This window comes from Natator depressus, chromosome 14 (genome assembly GCF_965152275.1).
Source record: "Natator depressus isolate rNatDep1 chromosome 14, rNatDep2.hap1, whole genome shotgun sequence".
In the NCBI taxonomy this organism is placed as follows: Eukaryota; Metazoa; Chordata; order Testudines; family Cheloniidae; genus Natator; species Natator depressus.
The window spans coordinates 42,230,423-42,248,887 of record NC_134247.1 but is presented as its reverse complement, the minus strand read 5'-3'; the positions used below and the strand labels follow the sequence as shown (position 1 = coordinate 42,248,887).

At 47.7% G+C, this 18,465-nt stretch overlaps 1 protein-coding gene across 1 annotated transcript; it reads right to left on the bottom strand.

Moving 5' to 3' along the window:
* Positions 1-444: 444 nt before the first annotated feature.
* LOC141998487 (zinc finger protein RFP-like) lies at positions 445-18,253 on the bottom strand. Its single transcript, XM_074971346.1, has 8 exons — positions 17,834-18,253; positions 15,138-15,233; positions 12,153-12,383; positions 6,558-6,580; positions 4,438-4,559; positions 1,596-1,628; positions 1,460-1,462; positions 445-959 (listed from the first exon to the last, which is right to left on the bottom strand). The coding sequence occupies exons 1-8, from the start codon at positions 18,251-18,253 to the stop codon at positions 445-447; spliced, it is 1,443 nt and encodes a 480-aa protein (XP_074827447.1).
* Between the last annotated feature and the right edge of the window lie 212 nt (positions 18,254-18,465).

Sequence of the window (18,465 nt, the reverse complement as noted above, 5' to 3'; positions counted from 1 at the left end):
CCTGCAGAGGTTGGAGCGGAAACAGGCCAGACAATCCCTGAGACAATGGCCTGGGCCACACTTAAAAAGTTAGGTTGACACACTGCGTCAGTCAGGGTTGTGGGGAAAAAACAACACACACCCGGATGCGGTAGCTATGCCAACCTAGCCCCCAGCATGGACACAGCTATGGCAACGGAAGTAGGCTTCCATCAACGTGGTTCCCTTCGCTTGGGGAGGGGGAGTTCCTACACCGACGGCAAAGCCCCTTCTGTTGGCATCGGCTGAATCTACACTATGGGATTATGCCAGCACAGGTGGTGGTGGGGGGTGGGGGTTAGCTATTCCGCAAACATCCCTGTAGCGTGGACAAGGCCAATGAGTTTGGCCCATGTAACCTGGTCATCTCCTTCTGTCAAGGACGCTCTCAGTACAGAGCCTCGAGGCCCTGTATTACCCTATGATTCAGGGGAGTAGCCTGAGGTGCGTTTGCATATCCCCAACCCGGAAAAAAGGGAAGATTTTCTCCCCTGTAAAAGAAGCTGGTAGGAATGAAAATATCATGGCCTCTTTATCAAAATCTATAAATTTCACCAACCCCTCTTCATACTCCAGATAAACCACAACACTCGTAGGGCTTCTGCTCAGGGTCAACAGAGTCACAGGGGAGGTTAGAACCCGGTACTGACCTCTGCAGAGCCCTATAGCCCAGATGCCCCCCTCAGGGTCCAAGCTGATTTCTCCCTTCCTCCTCACAGACTCTCTGGCCACCCCCACAGCCCAGTTTCCCCCGTCCCCCACTTCCACCATCCAGCAATGTCTCCCCGAGGTGAATCCCTCACAGCCCAGCACACAGCGAGAAGGATCAAATCTCTTAGGACTGTAGGGCAGATCCTGCCGCGTGTCTCCCCACCTCACGCTTTTCTGTCTCTCGGACACGACGAATCGGGGATGAGCCGTGGCTGGATCAAAATACACATCTTTGAGAAAGAGAGAAAGTCAGAGTGTTAGGGGCAAAGCTTAGCCCTGGGGGACGGTTTGATCGCGTCCGTGGCAGAATCTACCCCAGCTGGAGAGTGAATCAACCGGGAATCTACTTCCTCCACGATTCGCCCAGCTCTGAATGGGGAGCAACTCGGAGACATCAGCAAATTGCAGGGGAGATGCATTCCCTTGGCACAGACGGGCCAGACACAGCGCGAAAGGATTCAGGACCCTCTTACATGTTCTTGCACAGTGGGCCACGGGAAACGAGTTCGATTAGGCCACAGATCCTCTCTACACCCAGTGCAGCACTTTCGCTACGTTCCCCCCATGGAAGGCTTGTTGAGCGAACCCCCCCAAGCATGTTTTCCTGGCTGCGTGAACCGCACCAGGTTAGATGAGACCCACCAGCACGCAGCGTTATCCTGCAGCCCTCCTTAAGGCGATGCTCTGACACCTGCAGATTGGTCCATGCCTCCTTCTGTATATTGGCCACTGGCTTTCGTGTTATTGTATTTCAGAGGCGCCTTCTCTTACTCCAGAAGCCAGGGGCATGTAAATTAACTTCTCCTCGATTCAGGAAGATAAACACCTACAAACATTCAGTCTGTCAACTGGCGCCAGAAGTTTACCTGATTCCAACAGAGTTTCACATGGCAGAGACTCTAGAAGAAGAAAAGAAAAAAAAAAAAGCAGGGGGAGAGGGAAAGGTGAGATCTTCTGCTGCCATAGAGGATGGAAAGATTCCTAGCGTTTGTGTTACTGTAACGGGTTTATCTATCTGTGCCTGCGGATGTGTGTGTATAGAAACCATCTCAGCCTTTAACCCTCTCTTATATAGGCATAGTGTAACTCGGTGATTTACTGATGCAAGCTAGGCTGGATTCAGAACGTGTTAAACTGATGGAAGTGCTTCTGCATTAGGGATTGCACGGATACTAGAGGATCACCCACATCAAAGTTTCTCTAGCACACTCCAGCGGCTCCTTTCAACCCTCCATCCCCCTCCCCCCATGAACTCCCTATATGCTACCCTCCTATCCCCCTCTATTTCCCTGCTACCGTCCCCACCTATGTCATGGTTGGGGCCCTGTGTGTCCCCGCCATACCCCTCTCCGCCACATACCTGAGTCCCCCAACCTCCCCCCCGCCAGGAGTTCTGTGTGCCCCCCATTTCCCATACCAGAGGCCCCCATTCTCCCCTCCATGCCAGCAGCTCTGTGTGCCTTGCATTTCCCCCTAACCTCATTTCCATCTCACCCCACCATGCAAGGAGCTATGTTCCCCCTTCTCCTCCATACCAGCATCCCTCAATCCCTCCTTCCACTAGGGGTTCTGTGTGCACCCTCATACTACCTCCCCAGTACCAGGGTCCCCCATTCTTTCCCACATGGCAGGGATTCCATGTGCACCCCATTCCTCCCACCCCCATTTCCTTATGCATTTATATAGAGACATGCAAGAAAGAACAAGTGAATGGAGCCAACATAATATGTAACCGGACTGTGGAAACGACTGACAGAAGGTCACGGAAGCCAGAAATTTAGTATACTTCTGAAAAGGATTGGACATGTATTATTAATATAATTATATAAATGTATGGTTAATTATTATTAATATCTATTAGTTATTATCATCATCTAGCTTGGAAGGATTAGATTTTTATTGGGAAATGGTGATAAACACTGATTTCACCGCACACACACAAACCAATGGGAAAAAATATTTCCATCAGTAAAAATGAAAATTTACAGCAAGGCAATGTGAGAAAAATGCTGCTCCAGACCTTCTTAGAGTTTGATTAAAGGGTATTTTCTTTGTGTACTTTGACATGTGATGTCAACAGGCCATGGTTTAACCATTACAAAAGCTTAAAACTTTTTGAATCTCAACATCTACTGTCATTACATAATTTTTGTCTGACCCCCCCCACCCATAATACCATACAACTGAAAATTTAAATCAATAAAAATCTAAAAAAAAAAAATGCTTAAAACGAAACATTAATCTGTCAAAATTACAAAAACAATTGAATGATGCCAAGATTTAATATCTCGCTCTTAGTGCTTTTGATCACTAGGTCTCAAAAGCTCTTTACAAATAACTTTATCCCCATTTTACAAAGAGGAAAAGTGATTTGCCTAAGGTCACCCAGTAAGCCAGTGGTAGAAACCACTCGGTCTCCTGCACTGCAGTCCAGTGATCTAGCCGCTAGGCCAAACTGCTGGATAATAAGCTCATCAACAGCTATAGCATACGGGAGGGATATAAAATATTCTGTTACAGGTTTGATCCTAGTGTCTAACTATTGGGGATTAGGATGAGACCTTTGCAAACCAGGAGGGGAAAAAAATGGGTCAAACTTTTGTTTTGTTTTAGTTTAAAAAAAAAATTGAAGGAAAAGCCAAGCGAAAAGTAACACTGGCCTGAAAAATCAAAACTGTTTACTTTCAAAATGGTGAAAAGGAAACAGTGACTTTTTCAGGATTTATCTTCTTTAGGTTTGTTTATTTCTTCGCATTTATTTTTAGTTTTGTTTCCTCCCATTTAAAATAATTCCCCAACCAGTGGAACGAATTCATGAAATGTTTCGGTCAACCCAAATCTGCATTTTATAATGAAAAAGAAAAGAAAAGTTTCAGATGAAAAATTTCACCTAGTTAGGCTTGTGCTTAGTCCACTAGGCCACACTTCCTCTCAGACCAGGTCTACGCTACAAATGTACACTGATTTAACTACATCGCTAAGGAGTATGAAAAATCCACATCCCTGAGCAACACAGTTATACCGACCTAATTCCAGGTATAGACAGTGCTGTGTTGATGGGAGAAAGGGGCTGTCTTTCTGTGTTCCCGGGGGGTGCTCAACGCATGCTGTGCCCCAGGCCCCGCCCCCCAGCCACTCCTTCTCCCAAGTCACCACCCCCCCCGCCTCTTTCTGCCCCTGCTCCGCCCCCAAGCATGCCCTCGGTCCTCCTCCCCCACAGCCCCGGAGCATCCATGGACTCGGCGCCTATGATGTGAGAGCTTCTCCTGCCAACATAATCCACCTCCCCAAGAGGCGGTAGCTAACTATGCTGATCAGCGTAATAGCATCTACACTAAAGTGCTACAGCAGTGCAGCGTTTTAAGTGTAAACCTGCCACCAGTCTGCTGTGTTTCCGTTTTCCTGCAGCTGGAGGTCCTACCAGATGTTCAGCCAGTGGGGCTGGCTCAGCTGTCGGTGGCCAAGCGAGAGGGGGATTTTGGCGCTTCAGTGCATTCAGAGGCAGCATAAGAAGTGCATCCCTCCACAGCTGCAAACTGATCCAGCGTCATCCTCAAAAATAAGAGACAGCTGCCCGTGCTTCTCCTGGATTACAGAAGCCAGCCCTGCATGGCTGGAGTGCGGGCCATGAGTCAGCTGTGAGCTTCAGACAAGATCAGTGATAAGCTCTCAACCCCAGCGATCAGTCTCAGGATGAGGGTCTGTTACCTTTGAATTCCTTCACAGCATCCTGTAGCGATATGGTTTCTTGAGAGAGTTCTTGGAGTCTTCTTCTCCAGTCAGGAGATTCAGCTGTTGGATTCTGAAACTTCCCCTTCCCCGTCTTACATCTAGAGAGAAAACAACCTACATCATCTTCATCGGAATGGTAATTGAGATCATAGGCGCTGACTCCGTGGGTGCTCTGGGGCTGAAGCACCCATGGGGAAAAATTGGTGGGTGCAGCAGCCAAGCTCCCCACCCTGCCCCACCCCGCCACCCCAGCTCACCTCCACCTCCTCCCGAGTGCGTCATGTCCCCGCTTCTCCTCCCAGTGCTTGCTGCCACGAAACAGCTGTTTTGCAGTATAACAAGCTGTGGGAGGAGGGGGGAGGAGCAGGAATGCAGCATGCTCAGGGGAGGAGGCAAGGAAGAGGTGGGGCCGGGGATTTGGGGAAGGAGTCCAATAGGGGCAGGGAGGGGGTGGAGTTGGGGCGGGGACTTTGGGGAAGGGGTTGGAATGGGGGTGGGGCAGGGGTGGAGTCACGGCGGGGCCAGGGAGGATTGAGCATCCTCCGGTACCAGGAGAAGTTGGCGCCTATGACTGAGATGGAACAAAATTTGAGGGGCCCAGTCAGTACTTGGTCCTTGCTCATATGCATACAAATCGTCAAGCACAATTGCAGCCCTTAGGGCTTGTCAACAAGGGGAATTATTCCAGAATAACTGTTCTGGATTAGCTTCCTGCGTGGACACTCAGCTAATTCAGAATGAGGCATTCTTATTCTGGAATAAGAGCATTCACAGAGGGAGGTTATCGAGAATATCTAATCTGCTTTAAATTTACCCGACCTGAACCCACATTAACTTCCCAGTGTAGAAAAGGCCTTACTTTCTCCTGGAAGGATCAAAATATTTCAGGGTTGTTGTTGTCTTTCTACTGTGCTTGTATAACTCAAAACACGAAGTCATACTTACCGACAGCTCTGAATTAAGGGTCAAAGTTAAGGTTGTTTTTGGAAAATGTCTAATCAATTTTTTTTGCCTCTAGATTATTTGAAGAGCAGGTCTGAATAAGAGAGTCTTTTCTATATAGCCTGCCTTTCCCCAATCACTTTCATATTTTAAATACACAGAATTCCTTAATTGTAATATGACTGGCATCTACCTTTTTGTAACATCCCTGTCGCCTAGAGACACTAAGCTAACAAGGGCATGTTAACTTAGGCGTCTGTTATTGTCTGAAATTGAATGTTTGTTGGTAAGAAAAGGCCTGGTCATTTTTGTTTTTGTTTTTTTTAAAGAAATATTGCATGGTAAATTAAGAGGGTAAATAAGGCTGGATTTTCAGAAGTTCAAAAGAACACAAGCACCATTAATTTTCAGTTGAAAAGAATTCAAGACTATAAAGTGCAATGTGCAGAAACTTTATGCACTTGGGGGAAGAAAGCCTGTTGACTACTATGCGGTTTAACAACTGTTCACAGATCCTACTGGGGTTTGAGCTTCAGGGTTCTCTCTTCTGTAGGGTTTACAAGCTCTTCATATTCTGCTGCCTAAGATATTACAGAGCACCATATTTATAAGTAAGTTTGCTGTCTATTTAAAAGGGGAAATAATTCATAGTGCTCCAAAATCCATATGCATATTCAATTTGACCTGCAATTGGGTATGTCAGTAGAAAGATAGGGATAGATACTGGGGAGCAGATTTGGGGTCATTTGGTTGAGGGGTTCCTGAGAGACAGAACCCCACAAAAAACTATTTTAAGATTTGTTTCCTCTTCTAATACTTTTATCTGTCGAGCTGGGAAAAGCAAAAACTATGGACAGCATCCAAAAAAATTTCTGTCTCTGGACAAACCCTGTGCTCATCCAGCATCAAGATCCATCCTCAAAACTGAGTAAGTCAAACATTATTAGCCTGTCATTTTGGTTCTGCAGAGTGGCATACAACACTGATATAAGCTGTGCACAGAATCCCAGTAGGACTAGGCTTAAATACACATGCACAGAATTTAAGGACAAATTCTCAAAGCCTTCTAAAATTCACGGACAGAATCAGATCGCCTCCTCCAGTTGAAGTGTGGGCTGGAAAGTGTGAGTTGGCAGCAAGAAGGGGCCACGTACCTGCTCAAGGTGCTTCTGATGACCTGGAAAGAGAGAGAAAGAACAGAATCACAGAATCATAGGACTGGAAGGGACTTCGAGAGGTCATCTAGTCCAGTCCCCTGCACTCCTGGCAGGACTAAGTATTATCTAGACCATCCCTGACAGGTTTGTCCAACCTGCTCTTAAAAGTCTGCAATGATGGAGATTCTGCAACTTCCCTGGGCAATTTATTCCAGTGCTTAACCACCCTGACAGTTAGGAAGCTTTTCCTAATGTCCAACCTAAACCACCCTTGCTGTCATTTAAGCCCATTGCTTCTTGGCCTATCCTCAGAGGTTAAAGAGAACAATTTTTCTCCCGCCTCCTTGTAGAAGGGAGCTCAGTCCATACCCCACATTTTCCTGTCCTGTGCCCCCCGACATTTCCCTGTCCTATTGCCCCCACCCTTGCCTTGTCTACACTAGAGCCTTCACAGTTATAGCTATGCCAGCAGAGCCCCCTAGTGGACACACTGCGTAAGATCACAGAATGAGGTATAGCTACATGACCTCCCTGAATGACATAAACTAGGCTGGTCAGTCGGAAGAGTTGCATCAACGCTGGGGGTTTAGTAGGCATAGCTACGTCGGCTGGGGGCATGATTCTTTTCACACCCCTGACCAGCGTAGCTATGCCGGCAAAACTTTGTAACGCAGACTACGCCTCTGTCCCTTCTTTTCTTGTATCTCTGTTTAGCTAATCCCCTCCTAACAAAATCCCAGTCACTTTTTGGAGAAACAAAAAAATCGTGGCACTAACATAACATTTGCAAATCTGTTCACGCTGCATGTATGTTCTCTCTCTTTTCCCCACCCTTTGTCTGTCTTGGCTATTTAGACTGGAAGCTTTTCAGGGCAGAGCCTATTATTTCAAGTTTGTACAGCTCCCAGCACAACGGGGCACGAATCTCAGTTGGCTCTTAGACACCCCTGTGGTGAAATTACAATATCAGATCAGAACCGCCATACTGGCTCAGACCAATGGTCCATCTAGCCCAGTATCCTCTCTCCTACAGTGGTCAGTGCCACAATTTCAGGGGAAGTGTACAGAACAAGGTAACTAGAGTGACCCACCGTCTTCCCCTCCTGGCCATCAGAAGTGGGAAACCAAATGAAGAGATTAAAAAAAAAACAAACGGGGAGTTATGTGATCCAAGAGACAGGTAAGAAAAATGAGTCTCGCTGGCTACTCAAAAAAAAAAACCCGTGCAATTTCAGCAGGAAGTGAATGTTCAAAGCATAGCACAGCAGGACAGGGAGGGAACAGAACCTGGTGTAACGTCACATGGGATAGTGAATCCCGTTCCCGGGGCCACAGTAGCGAAGAGATGCAGACCAACTGGAAGATGTATGAAGGGCAACAGATTGGCTGAGGGGCTGGATTGACTGATCTATGAGGAAAGAGTAAGACAGCTTCCAGAGATTCATAGTTTTTAGGTCAGAGGGGACGACTAGCTCATCTAACCCCAAAAAAGAAAAGGAGGACTTGTGGCACCTTAGAGACTAAAGTGAGCTGTAGCTCACGAAAGCTTATGCTCAAATAAATTGGTTAGTCTCTAAGGTGCCACAAGTCCTCCTTTTCTTTTTGCGGATACAGACTAACACGGCTGCTACTCTGAAACCTGTCATCTAACCCAGTGGCTCTCAACCTTTCCCAACCACTGGACTCCTGAAAGGAGTCTGATTTGTCTTGCCTACCCCCAAGTTTCACCTCACTTAAAAATGACTCACTTACAAAATCAGACATAAAAATACAGAAGTGTCACAGCCACTATTACTGAAAAATGGCTGACTCTCTCATTTTTACTGTACAATTATAGAATAAATCCATTGGAATATAAATATTGTGCTTACATTTCAGTGTGTAGTCTATAGAGCAGTATAAACAAGTCATTGCCTGTAGGAAATTTTAGTTTGTACTGACTTCACTAGTGCTTTTTATGTAGCCTGTTGTAAAACAAGGCAAATATCTAGATGAGTTGATGTCCTCCCTGGGAGACCTCTGCATACCCCGAAACGGATGCGGACCCCTGGTTGAGAACCACTGGCCTAGGCTGACCTCCCATGTAACACAGGCCAGAGAATTTCACTCAGGTACAGCTGTGTTGAGCTTGATAACATGTCTTTAACAAAAGCCCATCTTCCAGAAAGGCATCCTGTCTTGACCTGAATACACCAAAAGGTGGAGAAGTCCACCTCTTCCCTGGGTAGTTTCTTCCAATGGTTTATAACCCTCATTGAAAAAAAGTGGGCATCTTATTTCTAAATTTGAATTTGTCTGGCTTTAAATTCCAGCCCTTGGTTCTTGTTAGGCCTTTCTCTCCTAGATTAAAGAGCCCAGTATTTCTCCTTAGGAAGGTATTTGTAAATCATAATCAAGTCACCTCTCAATCCTCTTTTTGATGAGCTACACAGATTGAGCTCGTCAAGTCTCTCCCTTTACGGCATTGTCTCCAGTCCTCACGTTATTCGTGTGGCTCTTCTCTGCACCTTCTCCAAGTTTTCGACATGCTTTTAAAAATGTGGACTCCAGAACAGGAAGCAACATTCCCGTATGGAGCTAAACATCACCAGCATGGCTAAGCATGGGCCACAGAGGGGCTGTCTGCACGCACCAAAGGGTAGTATCCCAGAAAAAGCGGAGGAACTCTTTAGGGTGAATTAATGGGGAGCAATAGGGTAATGACCTGTGTTGTCTGTGGGGATGGAAGCACAGATGGCTGGATCTAGCGGTGTAGTGCCTTTTACTTTTTATACAACAAATGCAACTTGAGGCCATTTCAAAGGGAGAGTGGGGTCCAAATAATCGTGTGTACTAACTGTATGCAACAAGGAAAGCATGGCTACACGCATACTGCAGCTCTGGTAGGATTCTGAAACATAAACAAAAAAAGGAGGACTTGTGGCACCTTAGAGACTAACAAATTTATTTGAGCATAAGCTTTTGTGAGCTACAGTATGCATCCGATGAAGTGAGCTGTAGCTCACGAAAGCTCATGCTCAAATAAATTGGCTAGTCTCTAAGGTGCCACAAGTCCTCCTTTTCTTTTTGCGAATACAGACTAACACGGCTGCTACTCTGAAACCTGAAACATAAGAGCGGCCATACTGGGTCAGACCAATGGTCTCTCTTGCCCAGTATCCTGTCTTCTGACAGTGGCCAAGGCCAGATGCTTCAGAGGGAATGAACAGAACAGGGCAATTATCGAGTGATCCATCCCCTGTCGTCCACTCCCAGCTTCTGGCAGTCAGAGGCTAGGGCAGAGGTGGGCAGACTATGACCCGCAGGCCACATCCGGCCCGTGGGACCGTCCTGCCCGGCCCCTGAGCTCCTGACCAGGGAGGCTACCCTCTGCCCGGCGCCTCCCCTCCTCTGCTGTCCCCCCTCCCTCGCAGCCATGCTGCAGCGTGGGCAGCACAACTGGCTCTGTCTGGGCAGCGGGGCTGCGAGCTCCTGCCGCTCTGAGCGGCATGGTAAGGGGGCCGCGGTGGCGCACATGGTGGCGAAGGAAGGTTGGGTAGGGGGTCCCGGGGGGCAGTCAGGGGACAGGGGGTGGTTGGATGGGGCGGAGGTTCTGAGGCGGGGTGGTCTGGTGTCGGGGAGCAGGGGGAGGTTGGATAGGGGGTGGGAGTCCCAGGGGGCCTGTCAGGGGGCGGGGGTGTGCATAGGGCTCGGGGGGACAGGGAGCAGGGGGGGTTGGATGGGGGTAGAGTCCCGGGGGTCAGTTAGAAGTGGGGTTGCCGGGAGGGGGTGGTCAGGGGACAAGGAGTTTGGATGGGTCAGAGTTTCTGAGGGGGGCAGTCAGGGGGGCGGGAAGTGGGAAGGGGTGGATGGGGGCAGGGGCCAGGCTGTTTGGGGAGGCACACCCTTCCCTACCCGGCCTTCCATAGAGTTTTGCACCCCAATGTGGCCCTCAGGCCAAAAAGTTTGCCCACCCCTGGGCTAGGGACACTCAGAGCATGGTTTTGCATCCCTGCCCATCCTGGCTAATAGCCATTGATGGACCTATCCTCCATGGACTTATCTAGTTCATTTTTGAACTCTGTTATAGTCTTACATCCTCTGGCAAAGAGTTCCACAGGTTGGCTGTGTGAAGAAATACTTTCATTTCTCCTCATACGGAAGCTGTTCCATACCCCTAATAATTTTTGTTGCCTTTTTCTGTACCTTTTCCAATTCCAATATATCTTTTTTGAAATGGGGCAACCAGATCTGCACACAGTTCTACACAAACGGAGAAGACCGTGCGCGCCTTTAGAGGATGCCAAAACTATTTAGGGGGATACTGCCCAGGATGGTCCAGGGGTTAGAGCACTGGCCTAGAAGTTGGGAGACTTGGGCATAATTCTGTGCTCTGCCACAAACTTTTTGTGTGACCTTGGGCACATCAGTTAGCGTCTCTGGGCCCCAGCTTCCCAGCCGGAGTTGTGAGGCTTAATATATTACAGCCTGCCTGTGAAATGCTTTGAGATCTACTGGTGAGAAAAGTGCTGTATAAGAATGGGGCGTTATTATTATCAACAGCTCCTTCCCTTGTAGTGTGAAAGTCCATCAAACAAACAAATAGGAAAATCTACAAATGTGCTACTCTTTAGCAGAACCTCAGGGCTACAAACACCTTGGAAATGGAGGTTGCTCTGAACTCTGAAAAGTGCAGAACTCTGAACAAAACTTTATGGTGGTTCTTTCAAAAGTTTACAACTGAACATTGACTTAATACAGCTTTGAATCTTTACTTTGCAGACGAAAAATGCTGCTCTCCGTTTTTGTTTTTTGTCTCTGCAGCTGCCTGAATGCGTACTTCCGGTTCCAAATGAGGTGTGGGGTTGACTGGACAGTTCGTAACTCTGGTGTTCTTAACTGTGAAGTTCTACTGTAACTCAATATGCCGCATGTTACAAAGTAAGTCTGAAAGGTGGCATATGACTTCTACCCCTTGATTAGCTCATTCGGTACGTTAGTTTGGAAGCAGTAGCAGGCTCATGATTCTCTGTGTTTTCTGGCCGCTAGAAGAGGCCAGAGGCAGACCGACATACCCACACGCAGAATTTTAGCCTGGATTACACTAAATTTGAAGTACCAACTATGGCATGATCCAGCCAGTGGGTGAGTGGGACAAAGAACCACTCTGTGTTTGAAGAGCTTGCAACAGAATGAAACCAAGGAAGGAAAAGTTGAGAGTAATTGTCAGGGAAAACTTCCTAATAGTGAGGTGTGCTAGGCTGTGGAATGTTCTTCCCAAGAACAACAGTGAGAGCTCCCAATTCTTGAGATATTCTGGCCAAAATCCTGGGTCATGTGGTAAAGGGCATGAATGAATGACACAGCTAGTTTTTGCAGCGTCGTCGTAGAGCGTCGTGTGTGGCGCAAAAGGCTTATCTCTCCCCAACAGAAGTTGGTCCAATAAAAGATTCCCCCCCCAAAACACACACCTTGTCCCAGCTGATCTTTGACACCCATCACTTCCGTGAATCTGTGACTCAGCTTTCAAAGAGCTAAATAACAACACAAAGATCAGCAGCACACAGACTGTGCAGGAATCTGGGGGGTGTGGGGTATCTAACACAGTCTCACCTGCAAGAATTCACTCGCTGGCTGCTGGCACTTCCCCTCCATCTCGCAGACCAGATCGCTGAGGCAAGAGAGCGCCTTAGAGTATTTGGTGGCATTTTCATCCCTCATCTTCACAATCTCCTTGTCCAGCTCGCCCAGCCGGCCCAGGTGGTATCTCTCTTGTTCCTCCAGAAACACGCGCAACTGCTGAAATTCAGACACAACCTTCTGCCTCTCGGCTTCCACTTCTTTCTGCAGCGAACATGCACACAGACAGGGAAAAGATCAGGTCAGGGACACACAGAGAGTCATTGGGACATTTCATAGACTCTTCTGTAGCTCTCTGCAGGATAATTACAGTAAAGGCTTTGTTATCCGGCGTGTTGGGGTAACGGGGGCTGTCGGTTAGTCAAAAACTCCGGTTAACGAAAAATTATACTTACCAACGGAATACCAATTTTCAAAGAATTAGAATACAATAAAATGAATACAGTATAAAACAGTAGACAGGTACTCACCAATCCAGTCATGGTACTGCACTGCGGAGTGGTTGGTTTCTTGAAGCACGTAGGTGTATACAGGGAAAGTTTTCTGTACAGCAGGTTATCTTATGACACTACATATCACGCTGGGCAGCGCATGGTGTACACCCAGATCACTAAAAATAGACAACACTAAAACGATACTGAACAGAATTTAATCTTTCTGGGATGGTCAAGGTTCCTCCCCCACTCTGAACTCTAGGGTACAGATGTGGGGACCTGCATGAAAAACCTCCTAAGCTTATCTTTACCAGCTTAGGTCAAAACTTCCCCAAGGTACAAAATATTCCACCCTTTTGTCCTTGGATTGGCCGCTACCACCACCAAACAAATACTGGTTACTGGGGAAGAGCTGTTTGGACACGTCTTTCCCCCCAAAATACTTCCCAAAACCTTGCACCCCACTTCCTGGACAAGGTTTGGTAAAAAGCCTCACCAATTTGCCTAGGTGACTACAGACCCAGACCCTTGGATCTTAAGAACAATGAACAATCCTCCCAACACTTGCACCCCCCCTTTCCAGGGAAATGTTGGATAAAAAGCCTCACCAATTTGCATAGGTGACCACAGACCCAAACCCTTGGATCTGAGAACAATGAAAAAGCATTCAGTTTTCTTACAAAAAGACTTTTAATAGAAATAGAAGTAAATAGAAAAAAAAATCCCCCCTGTAAAGTCAGGATGGTAGATACCTTACAGGATAATTAGATTCAAAACATAGAGAACCCCTCTAGGCAAAATCCTTAAGTTACAAAAAAGATACACAGACATAAATAGTTATTCTATTCAGCACAATTCTTTTCTCAGCCATTTAAAGAAATCATAATCTAACACATACCTAGCTAGATTACTTACTAAAAGTTCTAAGGCTTCATTCCTGGTCTATCTCCGGCAAAGACAAAATGTAGACAGACACACAAACCCTTTGTTTCTCTCCCTCCTCCCAGCTTTTTAAAGTATCTTGTCTCTCCATTGGTCATTTTGGTCAGGTGCCAGCAAGGTTACCTTTAGCTTCTTAACCCTTTACAGGTGAGAGGAGATTTCCTCTGGCCAGGAGGGATTTTAAAGGGGTTTACCCTTCCCTTTATATTTATGACAACGGGGAAAGTTTTCTGTACAGCAGGTTATCTTATGACACTACATATCACGCTGGGCAGCGCATGGCGTACACCCAGATCACTAAAAATAGACAACACTAAAACGATACTGAACAGAATTTAATCTTTCTGGGATGATTCAGAAGGCACTTCAGGATCTTGCAGTGCCTCCGGGACAGCATTATCAACATCAATTATCGTTGTAGACGGAGAAGGCGTAGGAGATTGGGCTGAATCTGTTATGATACACCCTGGAAGCTGCTCTTTTGACTAAATCCCTGATATCCTCTTGCTGACTTGTCTTCTGTCTCTTTGGCATAAAAGCAGAGTGCAGAATATGCAATTGCATAACCTCCTGGGCAGTATACTTGACCCGGTTACTAGATTGAAGATTTGTATTGGGAGAGATCAGAAATGCCAGTTAATAGAGCTTGCTGGTTGATAAAAGTGCTGGATAACACAGCTTTTACTGAGTATGGCAACCCATAACAATACAAGTGCAGACATATCCTGTTGACAGAGAATTTTCTGATCGCTTCCCCAGTAGCAAAAGCGCCTCCTCTGGTCAGCAGCCTCCTTAAACCAGATCCTCTGAATAGCAAGAAGGGGAGGAGGCTGGCCTCAGAAGGAGGGACTTCGGAGAGCAGGCATGGCAGAGAACAAGCATTATTAACCTCATTGTTTAGATGATGCATTTTTCTGCAGTCTCCATTTTCCTTCTTAGGCTCCATGTACATTTGTGTTAGCACCTAGAGCACAGGCGCTGACTTTCCAAAGTGCTCAACCCTCAGCTCTGCCCCAGGCCCCGCCCCCACCCCCAAAGCCTCACCCCACCCCATCTCTTCCCGCCCCATCCCGCCCCACCTCTTCCTGCCCCTGCTCCACCCCCACCCCACCTCTTCTTGCCCAGTTCAACCCCCTCCCCCAAGCATGCTGCGTCCTCGCTCCGCCCCCTTCCCCCCCCAGAGCCTCCTGCATGTCTCGAAACAGCTGATCTCGGCGGGCCGGAGGCGCAAGGAGGGAGGGGGAGGTGCTGATTGGCAGGGCTTGCCAGTGGGCAGGCAACACTGGGGGGTGGGGGGGAGCTGATGGGGGGCTGCTGGTGCGTGGTCAGCACCCACCATTTTTCCCCCATGGGTGCTCCAGCCCCAGAGCACCCACAGAGTCTGCGCCTATGCCAAGAGGCCCAGACCCATATATGTGTATGCAGTACCTATCACAAACAAAGAATCTCTGAACCAGAAGAGAATTTGCAAAAGACAGCAGAGTAAGTAAGTACTGATCTCACTCAGAGGGGAGCATGTTACTCTTACGTTACTCCAAGTATCAGTGATGTCCTGGAGCTGAGAAGCAATAACGGCACCTACCAGAAGTTCCTGGCTTTTCATTTCCCCACTCGATTGAAACACTAGAATCTCAGCTCTCTCTTTCTTCAAAATCTCCAGGTGGCTCTGAATTTGCACCTAAGAGGTTGGGAGATGAACAAAAATAAAAATGTTTTATGAGCTCTGTTTAAACATACAACATATTTTTGAGGCTTTTCCATCAACAATAACTAATAGATTATTTTTTAGCCCTGTTGCTTATTAATATGGTGTATTCATTCCTGTGTTTTAAACCGGGTGCTAATGCTTACAATATTATTAGTTAGAATGTGGTAGCAGCCATAGGCGGTGACTTCTGCAGGTGCCGGTGGGTGCTTGACCTCTGCTGCCCAGCCCTGCCTCCACCCCAGCCCTGCTCCTTCCCACCCCCATTCCAACCCCTTCCCCAAAGTCCCCGCCCCAACTCTGCCCCCTCCCTGCCCCTATTGGACTCCTTCCCCAAATCCCTGCCCCAGCCCCGCCTCCTCCCCTGAGTGCGCCGTGTTCCCGCTCCTCCCCCCTCCCTCCCACAGCTTGTTACGCCGCGAAACAGCTGTTTCACAGCGGCAAGTGCTGGGAGGAGATGCAGGGACACTGCACGCTCAGGGGAAGAGGCGGAGGTGGAGATGAACTGGGGCGGGAGGGCAGGATGCTTGGCTGCCAGTGGGTGCAAAGCACCCACCAATATTTCCCCGTGGGTGCTCCAGCCTACGGAGTCTGTGCCTATGCTCCTGTCGACGTCTATAATCCACCTCAATGAGCGGCAGAAGTTCTGTCGCCGGGAGCGCGTCTCCCGTCGATGTTGCGTAGTGTGGACATGGCTGTAAACTAACCTAAGGTACATCAACTTAAGTTACGTTACATAACTTAACTAGTTCAACTTAGATTGATTTACAGCACTAGTGTAGACCAGGCCTAAGTCAGTGATACTCAGACATGAGCGGTTCAGGAGCCAAATGAGCGATCAACATGACCCAAAAGAGCCACAGTCATGTGAATTCATTGTTTCATTTACTACAATATTATTCGTATTTAAACAGTAGGACAGGGGAAAGATTTCGTTTGAGCATTGGCCTACTAAACCCAGGGTTGTGAGTTCAGTCCCTGAGGGGGCGATTTAGGGATCTGGGGCAAAAATTGGGGATTGGTCCTGCTTTGAGCAGGGGGTTGGACTAGATGACCTCCTGAGATCCCTTCCAACCCTGATATTCTATGATTCTCACAGCAAATAAATTAATAATCTGGTGCAAGTTAATAATTTACTTGGTTAATAAGATAGTAAAAAGCATGCTGATTGATTTAATTGTTAACCCTACAATGTTTTAAGATCATGTGGTAAAGGAAGACACATTAAAGAACCACTTGTGGCTTGCCAGCTGCGGTCTAACTATCACTGGTCTAAATAGCCAAGGCAGAAGGGGGAAGGGGGAGTTACTCGTCCAAGGCCACCGGCAGACCTAGAACAAGAACCCAGGTGTCCTGAATACCAGTTTCACACTTAAACGCTGCCCCGGGCTGGGTCAAGTTGAGCAGGTGCTAACAAAAAACAGACCAAATCTTGTGACTAAAAACAAACCCCCCTCTCAGTTGTTCAGGTTTTCCTCTTCCTTATTACCGGTGACGTCATAACCCTGTTATGGGGCTTTCAGGGAAACGAAACAAAACAGGCACAATAAGACCTAAATGCAGAATGGGGCTAGTGGTGAGAAAGCTCCTTGTGAATGGGTGTGTGTGGGGGGGGAGACGACAGAGAAATAGGAGAGACAGCAGCTCCTGAGGCTGGTAGGGTACAGCTCGCTCCAAACTGGGAATCAGTTACTACCTGGTTCCTGGCCCAATTCAGGGTGCCAGAGAGGCTGTTCCAGCCCCTCTGGGTCCCATTCTTATCCCCCAACCCAGCTTGTGGGTGAACTGATGCAGGGACAGAGCCCCCACACTATTTCCAGTGCAGAGACTCCACCCCGCACTGCAGCCCCGGTTCACCACCCCATGCAGAGTAATCCCATGCCTATGGGGGGAAAATGAGGTTTAGATCCTTTAGTGTGTGTAAAACCGTACTTTAAAAAATTCTTTGTGTATTCCCTTTAGCTATAGAGTTTGCTATGCAAGATCTCTGTAATAATGCAGTGTTTCGCCAGTGATTTCCGCTCTACTCCGTGCTGATTAGGTCTCAGCTGGAGTATTGAGTCCAGTTCTGGGTGCTGCATTTCAGGAAAGATGTGGACACATTGGAGAAAGTCCAGAGAAGAGCAACAAAAATGATTTAAAAAATCTAGAAAACATGACCTACGGGGGAAGATTGAAAAAATTGTGTTTATTTAGTCAGGAGAAAAGAAGACAGAGAGGGGACATGATACCAGTTTTTAAGTACATAAAAGGTTGTTGTTACAAGGAGGAGGGAGAAAAATTGTTCTCCTTAACTTCTGAGGATAGGACAAGAAGCAATGGGCTTAAATTTCAGCAAGGGAGGTTTAGGTTGGACATTAGGAAAAAATTCTGAACTGTCAGGGTAGTTAAGCATTGGAATAAAGTATCTAGAGAATTTGTGGAATCTCTGTCACTGGAGATTTTTAAGAGCAGGTTGGACAAACAGCTGTCAGGGATGGTCTAGATAATATTTAGTCCTGCCACGAGTGCAGGGGACTGGACTAGATGACCTCTCGAGGTCCTTTCCAGTCCTACGATTCTATGGTTCCTACCTTGTACTCCTGGGCAGCCTCTTCTATGGGAACCACCGTGTGAGCCCTGTGCTCCTTGGATCTGTCACACACCACGCAGATGGGGGTTTGATCCTCCTCACAGAAGAGTTTCAGAGCCTCCAGGTGTTTCTCACACACCCTCCCACCTCGGGGCTCTTTGAACAGCTGCAGGCTGAGCTGTTTGGCCACCTCTGCCATGTTGGCCAGCTGCCTGTTGGGCTTCAGGTGACTCTGGGGGAAGCCGCCCCTGCAGCAGGGGCAGGAGAGGCTGGTCTCCTGTCGCCCCAAGCACTGGGTGATGCAGGCTCGGCAGAAGTTGTGCCCGTAGTCTATAATCATCACCGGGTCTTTAAAATAATCCAGGCAGATGGAACAAGTAGCTTCCTCCTGGAGCGTTTTGGCTGGATTTGCGGCAGCCATTGTACCCGGCTGGGCAGGTTGAGTTGAGCTGCACTTATCTGCTTCCTGAAGCCCAGGGCTGGGTGGAGCTTTCATCAGCAATCAGCCCCCTTCCTGACGTTGCAAGTTGTTTTGGCCGTTGTCGCAGCAGCAGCCACTGGGCCTGCTCAAGAGAACAGAGCCTGAAGGTTTGTGTGCTTCCCAACTTCTGGCCAGCCTACACGTTTTGCTCG